This window comes from Stigmatopora argus, chromosome 3 (assembly GCF_051989625.1).
Source record: "Stigmatopora argus isolate UIUO_Sarg chromosome 3, RoL_Sarg_1.0, whole genome shotgun sequence".
Lineage (NCBI taxonomy): Eukaryota > Metazoa > Chordata > Actinopteri > Syngnathiformes > Syngnathidae > Stigmatopora > Stigmatopora argus.
Window position 1 is genome coordinate 13,415,168 of NC_135389.1, and position 10,291 is coordinate 13,425,458.

Sequence of the window (10,291 nt, forward strand, 5' to 3'; positions counted from 1 at the left end):
TGGTATCATATGCTTTAAGCAATCATATTATGTATATAACAAAACGATGGAAACATTGCATGGGGATGATTTGCTAATTCTAGATTTTTGTCAATTAATTTTGGGGACATTTTCAACTCACTTTCTTGTGTACTCATTAGCTGTCGTTGACGGCACAAGATGTCCAAGCCATTTAGGCTTGGCAACAACTGCATATATACAGCTTTTGTGCTTTTTGATTACCTTATGTGAAATGTAACTCCACACAAAAACATAATACATTACTTGAATTGATTTGTAATCAATTTGTAATCAAATCATGGCAGATATTGAATGAGCAAAAATGACATCGGTGTCCAAATAATTCATATTTTATGGAGATTAAACTTGGGATTTACACCCCTAATTGTGACTAACTCCTATACCAGGCCGGGTTTAGCCGCCACATGCTCCCATCGATATCAACTTTATTGATTTTTAACAACAAAAAACATGTATTTACAATTTTCATCAAAAGATGGAGTAAAAAAAAATTCACAGGAGGCAAATAAATAAAAACACAATTACAAGGACAAAATGCATATAAACGCCACATTGATAGTGTAATAAAATGAAAAAGACGGGAAAAACAAGTGTCCTGATCAGTGAACGTATTGCCGCGAGTAGAAGCTCCTCAATACGTCTTCACTAAACTGGTAGGTCAACTTCTTTTTCACCTTCTGAATCTCACCCGTTTTCCCATAATTCCTCAGCGCACGAGCCATTTTTTGATAGGTCATGGTTTTGCGATTTCCTTTCTGGACCCCCCACTGACTGGCCAGGGCTTCTTTGTGTTTGGTGGAGAACTGAAAAATTCCCTTTTCCTGGTCCACCCACCAGATAGAATCGCTCATGTTGCCGTTTTTCAGCAAGTCCAAGAGAAACTGGTACAAGCGAATTTTCCTTCTGGTGTCTAGGTTGGGAAAATGAGACACTTTGATGGACGGGGGCCTTTTTATCATGTGGAAAAAAATGTGATACTCACTCGTGTCTTTCTTAATGGAGGGCAGGTTGTGGTATTCGGTACCGTCCTCGCCTTCTGATACCTCAAGCGGCGGGCTGACGCCTCTTTGTTCGCCTTCTGAAAAGTACTGGGCGGGCGAGACTGAGCTTTGGTACTGGTAGTAGAGGGGCGAGGTGTAGTTTGGGATCTTTGAGACAAAATGGAGACACGTTCACGCGGGTGCACTCATTATCGGCTTTGTTTAGTCATGCGAAAAGAGGATGTAAGCGAGGGCTCTTATTTTGTCCTTGACATGAAAAATGGACATTGAAAGCAGCTCATTCAATCCAAAGTTTCAGAGCCAATGAGCTAAGGGGGTGTCAAACCCATTTTTGTCGCCCGCCACATTGTAAGTATAGTTTGCTAATACCAAGGGCCGATGACTTTTTCAAAGACATTTTGAGGTAAATCCTTGGAATCTTCTTTCATTGAGCCCCATAACGTATTGATTTGCAATGACAGCGATAGATAGCTGTTGAAAAAATGTTTGTATCGAAAAAGGAGCAACCAGTAATAATTTGTTTTTTCATTTAAAAAAAATGTAAATAATTTGTTTTCGTTTTAAAAACGTCTTTATTTCTTTTGAATTTTGATTTAAACACATGTGGGAAAAGGTAATTATTTTCACAGTTCCGCAATCCTCCATTTTTCATTCAGTATCCAGAAATTTCATTTGAAATACCCTGAAGTTAGCACATGACTTACTTTCACAGGCCACACAAAATGATATGGCCCCCTGACCTAGAGTTTGACAAAAAACAAAACAAAAAAACAAACAAAAAAAACATCAGGGCCTCACTTGTGGCAACACAGACAGAGAAGGCTCCAGGTGAAGATGACCATCAACGCCATAGCGGTAAGGATGAATTGGCTGAGGAGCGACGCACTGAAGCTCCGTTAAATGACCGGACGGGAAATGGTCCAAATCCCCGGGCTGGACGTGCTCCGAGTGGAAGCTCCATCTGTAGTCTGAGAGCGGGCAAACATTTGGCTTGGAGTTCGGCTCCCATCAAACGCTCACGTTTTACCTTCGTAAATGTCGCCCACGTTCGCCAGGTAAGAAGAGTACAACTCGGCCGAGGCGCGATAACTCTCCGGTTCACTTTGAATAACATCCTCAGAGGCCTTGTGATAGAGGAAGTAAATATTAGAACAAAAAAAAACAAAGCCTCATTCGATTAGTAATGTGAACAATTCTCCAATGAACTCGGATTCAGTCGAGTCTAAACAAAAATAATAAAAGAACAATCACTTACAGGTGGTATGACAAAGCCTTCCATTGTGTAATATCTGAATATTGAAGCAGATCATAAATTCGTCCTCTTTGCCTCGATGACAATGTGAAAAGCACAGTGACAAACAGGAACTGAAAATGACCTCACATGGCCACAGTCTCAACAGCCAATTGTCGAATTCAAATGTCCACTTCCCTCAAAGCTTATTACTTTTTTTTAAAATCCAACAATCTCAGATCTCCTTGTATGGCATCTAATTCATTTGTAATTCACAATTACTCTTCATTCTCCAATATGTAACAACTCCCTCACATTAATACCTATGAAGCAAGAATGGAGGTATTCATTTCTGTATTGGCAGACATTGAAACTAAGAGCAAAGTTTGGAACAAGTCTTGTTCCTCTTTTAGTCTGGAATAATGCATTTAGTTGAGGAAGTTTTCAACATGAGAATGAAACTTAGTCAAAATCTTTGTTCCATTGTATAGACTAAATCATTCTCCATATTCAAATACAAAATGGCATTTTTTTCTAGAAATTGTCTACGAATAATACTGGGGACATTTTGGGTTGTTTTAATGGTGGAGGAGTCTATAATTTTAAATTTTAATGGCTTAAATTGGTGAAAGGACACTGTTTTTGAGTGTTGAATAGTTAAATGAGAATGAGACCCAGATTTTTGAGGGGTTCTGTGGGGCAGATTTAATGGATCAAAAGTGTTTTTTTTTGTGGGTAGGAGTTTCATGATAATGGGAGGCATGGGAATGTTTTTTTTTGTGTGACTCAAAAACATTGACAGTGGAGTCAAATAACCCAGATGGCTTCAATGTACGATTTTTGGTGGATATATTCCCCAAATGAATTTAATGTGGAGTGCGCAAAAGCTGAAACAGTTGATGGAATGTGGTTGTAGGGTCCTGCTTGAATGTCAAATAGGTGCTTTGACATCAAATCATTCCCATAAGTACACTGTACTTCTCCACAAAACTCATTTTTTACACACAGCTTTTAGAGGAAGTGACCCAGTTGATGAAACTAACAGTTCAACTTGTCAGTGGTTGACTGGTGCACTTTTTGGGGGGAGTCTACCATTCCTGCCTGAAATGTCCCCAGTCACTACTTTTTTGACTTAAATATCTCAGACCTCATACTATGTGCTAGGGACTTAATGAGAGCATTATTTTTAATATTTTCCAATTGTCGAATTTTACTGCCAATAATTTAATGTGCCAATGAAACAATACATTCCTTCCTTCATTTTCCGAACCGTCTATCCTCAAAAGGGTCGCGGGGGGTGAACCCATCCCAGCTAACCAAGGGCACTAGGCGTGGGACACCCTGAATCGGTGACCATCCAATCGCAGGGGCACAAGGAGATAAAGGACCACCAGACAAAAAACATAGAGAACCTAATATGTACTAAACATAACAGCCACCTTCCATTGTTTTCACTCACTGGCAGAGGTTAACCCATGATCTGCCACGGACGGTCCTAAAGTCCAATCCCTTTTGATTGGGAGGGGCGAATGAATTCGTTCATATCGATATATACACGAGTTGGCTGTTTATAGGTTTTAACGGCAGGCAGTAAGCTACTATACATCGTAAACGTATAAAAAAAATACGCCACTTGAAAAACAGAAAACACGCTGGTGTCCTGTTTGTTACAGGAGCAGAAGAACATCTTGTTTTGGTCTCCCTCTGGCGGCCAAGTTTGTCTTCACAGGAAGCGACTCAGCATCCGGGCAAGACAGCGCGCTGAGTGGCAGAAGGAGACAACCAAAACACAGCATCCATTCACAGGCCTCTCCGCATCCGTCGATGCTCGCTCTGCCACCGGCGATGACTTCCTGAGAGCGAAAGGGGGTGGGGGTCTCGCCGAGGGGCTTGATCTACTCGCGCACGCTCCTCGCATGGAAGGATCATGGCCGCGATGAGGACTTTAACCGCGGCGGGTCTCGTTCTAGCCTTGTGCGCCCTCGGCCTGATCGCGGTGGCCATCGGAACGGACAACTGGTACGAGACGGACGCCAGGCGGCACCGGGAGCGCTGCAAGAACTACTCGAACAAGAGGACCGACCCGGGTTACATCTACACCGCCAACCACAACCTCCCGCTGCGCATGCCGCCCAAGGGGGCCGCGGAGTCGGATTCGGGGGCGAGGCTGGCCGGGCTGCGGGTTCGGCGGCACCTCGCACCACTAGCGTCCGCCATGGAGTCGCTGTGTAATCGGCATTTCAACTCCACCATCACCGGACTGTGGAGGAGGTGTCACCGGATAGGATTTGACTTGGAGACGGAGGATTTAATCTTTAAAGGTTGGCCATCTTCCTCCGTGCGTGCGCGCGCGCGTGCGTGCGTGTGTCATAATAAACATATTGCGCCATTCTACCAAAAAATCAAGTCCACATCACAACAAATAACAATTCCATCTTCGTGTGGATGCTCTGGGTGGGTGATGGATGCTTTTAGTGGGGGTGGGGGGCATCCTCTTTATATTTATTTATTTTTTTGGGGGGGGGATCAGGATTTATATGAATTGCTTTGTCCCGTCTGCTTCCATAGGATTCATCGCACGTTGCACCCCAATAAAATATTACTACTCTTCATCGGCACTACCCAGGAATGTGCCCATCAACCTGACCAAGACGATCCGGCAGGATGAGTGGCACGCACTACGTGAGGCTTTTTTCTTTTTTTGGCACGGGAATCTTTTGGGAAATAAACAGTCAACACAACATACTGATTTGGCTTTTTGTGGTTGTTGTTTTTTTTTTTGCTCAGATCTCCAGAGGATGACGGTAAGTTTTATTGGCATGGCCATCTCCATCATCCTTTTTGGCTGGACCATCGGCGTGCTGGGCTGTTTGAAGGAACATGACCTCATGCAGTATGTTGCTGGACTGCTCTTCCTCATGGGAGGTAAGCGCAGTGCTCCAAACCACCACACGAGGGGGGTAGATCATTCTCAAAAGGGATTTACTAAAATATCTCTCCCCAAAACATCACCATCCATCCATTTTCTTTACCCCAAAGCATATATTTTTGCAATAGAACTACCTGACTGCACACCACTAACAAAATGTCAGAAAAAAGTTTATTTGGTACCATTCATGCCCTGAAGGGAAATATCAACCCTTCTGTTTCTTTATAGCATTTTTTTCATGGATGCCCAAAGTAACTATAGACGCTCCCCTACTTACGAACGCAATTGGTTCCGAGCGATTGTTCATAAGTTGAATTTGTTTGTAAGTTGATTCAGTGCTATATTTTGTATTATAATTTATGTTTAAGGCCTATATAAGTATATTGAAGGTTTATATAAGTGCATTTGTATGTTTAAGGCTTGTATAAGTAACACACATTGGTTTGTACTGAAAAAAAACATTTAATAAAATGGAGAGAATATGTACAGTACTGTATATATAGAGAGAGAGATTTATGTATTAGAAAGTGGCCAAAAGAAGCGATCTAACGACGATTGCACAGTTTTCTTATTTTTTTCATCATAAATGATGCGGTAGCACTGTATGGCATCATTCAATTGATTTGCAAACTTTGTGCAACGTTCAATATTTGGGTCCTGCTGCTCGATCTTTATGTTTATAAATGGTACTGACGGTCGAACGATTCAAGTTGTATTCCCGTGCAACGCGCATCAAGCTTCGTTATTATTGCCACTCGTTTCAAATGAAATGGCTTGCCTCTTCCTTGCAACTCCCTCAATAGAAGCCTTTCGCTTTTTACCAACCATATTCAATAATGGATGCACGAGATATTTAATGATACAAATGAAAAAGGTTCTTTGCCCACTGGAGATACGTTCACGCACTTCCGCATTGCAACAAAGAAGGTAGATGCTGGGTGAGCTGAGCCCTCACAGCGCCAGGCGTCGGTATTAGCGGCGGAAAGAAGCACTACTCGGAAAAAAATACAAAATTGGACTTACGAACATTTTTCGACTTAAACGCGATTTGCAGACATTTTCGTATGTACCGTTGTTTGTAAGTTGAATGTTCGTAAGTAGGGGAGCGTCTGTATTTGTGCAGTGTTTTTTTTCCTACATTTTTATCCTATAAACTACTTCACTGTGCTTTTAACATTAAAAATAGTGTAATGCATGTAAATGCTTTGTTATGGTCTTTAAAAAGATTTTTAAGATTCTTTAAAAAAAATGTAGAAAAAGGGTGTGTGAAATATATTTAGATTATCTTACTGTCTTGGTTTGCCTCGGCTGCGCAGCGAAGTCGAATCCAGGACGTGGGAAGCAAGAAAAGTGGGGGAGGTGCTGGTGCTCAACTTGGGATTTTAATGAAGAAATAGTCATACAAATAATAAAAAACTGGGACAAACTTAACAAAATAATAACTAAACAGGCAAAAACAGACACTGGCGAGTAGGCAAACATTACTGCCATGACCTAGAAACATGAGACAATACTCCCACAAACGACATGCCAGAACACAGGGGTTTGAATACACATACAGGTGTTAATGACAACTACAAACACCTGGGCCAAACCAGTTAAGGGAAGCCAGGAGGGACAAACAGAGTAAACACATTCAACTAATCACACGGACAGCACACACAAAGAAAACACACGCACATCCAGCCAAAACAACGACAAAACGTGACACTTTCTTTTTAAATTATTTTTATTTATTATGTATACTGTCCTGTATTTATACTGTTACAGTACTGTAGTGATGGTTGGGCAATAACAATCTCCAATTGTGACTTGCCTTTCTTCCTCTATTCATGTTTGTATTATTTTTCCTACACTATACTAAACTTTTCATATATGTATATATATATATATATATATATATATATATATATATATATATATATATATATATATATATATATATATATATATATATATATATATATATATATATATATATATATATATATACACTATTGAGCGGATCCAAGTCATACTGTGGTGAATCCTGCGATTTCAAGGTTGTCACATGTTTCACTGGCTCTCAACAGGAACATGCTGCATCATCTCACTCTGCACGTGCGTGGCGGGAATCAACTTTGAACTGTCGCGTTACCCTCGCTACATGTTCGGGATACCGGAAGACATCAGTCACGGCTACGGCTGGTCCATGTTTTGCGCGTGGGGCGGACTGGGACTGACTCTGCTGGCCGGGTTCCTGTGCACGCTGGCCCCCTCCCTCTACCCGCCGCACACCCCCGTGGCCCACAAGCCGCGGCAGGAGAACGGCTGCGTTTGAAGGGCTCGCCTTGAGCCGAGAAAGACTACGCCGTCGTCGCCTACGTGTGGGACAAAATTCTGCAGCGTGGCGGGAGGAAAGCACAAGAAGACGACGGGATGGGAAACCGTCCCGTCGTTTGAACTGATTGATCAGTGTTGAGAGAACAGAACTGTCATTGAGCACATTTGTAAACAAGCACTCCCTCTCATCGGACTCGACTGAAGGTGTCAAACTCACGGCTTGGGGGCAGATCGTGCCCGCCGACTCGTTTTGTCTGGCCCGTGAAAGCAAATCAATTCGCGTCTACTTTACGTTTCATTCTCGAATGCCAAAACCAGGATTCCTATAGGCTGGAAATCCGCTTTTTTTAGACCAAAATGTGTCATGCAAATAAAATAGTTTAAGACCTACAAGATGAAATTCAAAGCCTTTGACAATACTTTATCAAGATTAGTATCGTCAAGGCTAAAATGTTTAAATCTTTGCCTGCAGTTGACGTGCTAGACGTCCAATCTGTTTTTGATTGCTGTTAGCCCCTCCCACTGAAAATTGAGTTTTTAATGTCAATGACTACTACTATTACATACTCTGTGAAAACCATACATAGAAGCCTGAAAACTACACATCGCCACTATTAAAGCAAGATTATTTTTTTACTAAGCTTTTGATTTAAAACGCAGATATGATGACATTTCTGGGCCATGTAACAAAATAACAAAGCGATCGTACGTCAACGGGCCTCTTTACAAAAAGGAGTCTGACACCTCTGGACAGACAAAGAGAATAGCACAACCTTAAAAGTGTATTCAATATGAACTCATATGGATGTGTACTGCCACGTTTGAAAGGGCAACTGTGTACCATTCTGTATCATTCAGCATAAGTTATGTACATGTACCTTTTGAACTGTATGTATGCAGATGCATTTGTGTTTATTCAAGGGAAAAATATGGAACGTAAATCCAAAGTGTTTTGTTGTTCTTGAGATCGTCTTACCTGTCGGAATATTTTCTACAAATAAAACAGCCATGCAAAACATTCGGCGTCCGGCACATAATGACGCCCAAACATTAGAGGATTATTATTATTACTATTATTGTTAGAACTGAGCTTTTCTCTGAGCCCTAACGGCTCCTGTTTACAACTTTGTGGCTTGGAGATTTCCAATCTTTTGCAGCTGTGACCACGAAAAAAAAAATTCAAACCATATTCATATTAATGGTGCAGTCATGTTGCGCGATGCCAATATAAATTGCATGGTCAAATGATTTACTTTGATGTTTTGACATTGCAGCTGTTGCCAGCAGATTTTCTTGTTTGCAGCAGTAAATCCGCAGCAATGCATAACAACGAGCACTTTGAATCCTGCCGAGCCTTAAAGGGCCTCTGGGGTTTTAATATTTCTTGCAATGGGGATTTATGATATATTAACAGTTCTCCAGCAACCTAATCATATAACTGTAGAGTCACACAAATTAATGTTATTATAAAACCATATTTGGAAAACACTATTTTTGTTGAGATAGCAATTTTTGAGGGAGTAATCCAAAACCGTCTTTCAGCATCATGTCAAATTTATGAACTATAGGGTGCTCATTTTCTTAGAAAATATGAAAAATATTGGACTTTCCATTAAAGCAGGACAATATTATCAATATGGCCATATGAAGTGACACAATACAATGAGATGTTTAGTACTACTACATTGAGTAAATTCCTTACATATACATGCTCGATGGATACTACGCAGACATCTGATTGAATTGGATGTGCCAGATGCAACTATAATCATCATAACGGCACATTTAAGATTTTGGAATCATGCAACCAATTTCACTTTTGATTGGCATATGAACCTAAGCCCTAAAGCGAAAGCTTCTCCGTTACAAATCCTCAGCAGAGAAATCATTATCACGTCGTAAGTTCCGTCTGGCGTCTAATCACTTCATTTATAGCTCGCTAGTCGGAGCTACTAATTTTATTGGCTCAACTCCTAAAAAAGTGCCGTTGGCAAGCGGATAAAGGCACTGGCGTAAAAGACACATCTAAAATAGCAGCATCCAAGCATTTTTATATGTTGCAGTCAGAGAAAGTCAGCAGATTTATATAAATAGTAGGGAAATATAATGATTATTGTCATTGACATTTTGACTTAAAAATTGCCAAAACAGTCCTTCCACTTCAAATGGTCTGCATTTGTCGATTTGAGAGTGTTGAGCGCTTCAGGTCAAATTACAGATTAAATCCAATTCACATTCCTGGCCACTCTTTATTTGCGCTTTAAATAAGACCAACGCATTCTTCGAACAGCAGGCCACCTCACTCCAAACCGCGACACAAAAATGTATGCTTCCCGTCGGAAGAATTAATGACGGGGTCCTGAAAACAGTCGTGCTGAGATCTCTATAGGTTTAACATACACAGCAGATTTTTTTTCCTGCCGTCTTTCAGTCAAAAGCGCTCCCCTTGAATTTCCGAAGCCTGGAGACACAGTATAGGGTTTCTACGCTCCCGCCTTTTTGGACTTTGCTGCTCTGCTGTTTTGAAAAGGGGGGTCCCAGAGGGGAAACTGGAGTGTGAGGGAAACCAGACAGAGGAAATCACACCCAGTTGAGTCCACTGGTAGGCCGCACATGTGGGCCCCTCAAAACATTCACAGGCCGTCTCGGGTGCATGAATCCCACATTAGTTGGATATTTCTAGCTATTCATATTTTTCAGACTGAGTTGAAAATGTCTTATTTTGTTAGCCGCCTCACTCCAAATATGTGGGATCGACACGCAACACCACAGAAGAAGACAATGGCG

General features: G+C 41.3%; 2 protein-coding genes across 3 annotated transcripts; one reads left to right on the plus strand and one right to left on the minus strand.

Annotated features, from left to right (window-relative positions):
* Positions 1-429: 429 nt before the first annotated feature.
* spi1a (Spi-1 proto-oncogene a) lies at positions 430-6,979 on the minus strand. 2 transcript variants are annotated; one of them, XM_077596049.1, is made up of 5 exons: positions 6,473-6,979; positions 2,050-2,146; positions 1,821-1,990; positions 1,004-1,169; positions 430-931 (listed from the first exon to the last, which is right to left on the minus strand). In XM_077596049.1, the coding sequence occupies exons 1-5, from the start codon at positions 6,671-6,673 to the stop codon at positions 621-623; spliced, it is 945 nt and encodes a 314-aa protein (XP_077452175.1). In that variant the 5' UTR covers positions 6,674-6,979; the 3' UTR covers positions 430-620. The 2 variants fall into 2 exon arrangements, with proteins under 2 accessions (XP_077452175.1, XP_077452176.1); XM_077596050.1 differs by lacking the exon at positions 6,473-6,979 and adding an exon at positions 2,278-2,728.
* tmem276a (transmembrane protein 276a) lies at positions 3,957-8,451 on the plus strand. The gene is made up of 4 exons (XM_077596051.1): positions 3,957-4,574; positions 4,822-4,935; positions 5,041-5,178; positions 7,255-8,451. Exons 1-4 carry the CDS (start codon positions 4,181-4,183, stop codon positions 7,500-7,502), a joined length of 894 nt encoding a protein of 297 aa, XP_077452177.1. The 5' UTR covers positions 3,957-4,180; the 3' UTR covers positions 7,503-8,451.
* The last annotated feature ends 1,840 nt before the right edge of the window (positions 8,452-10,291 follow it).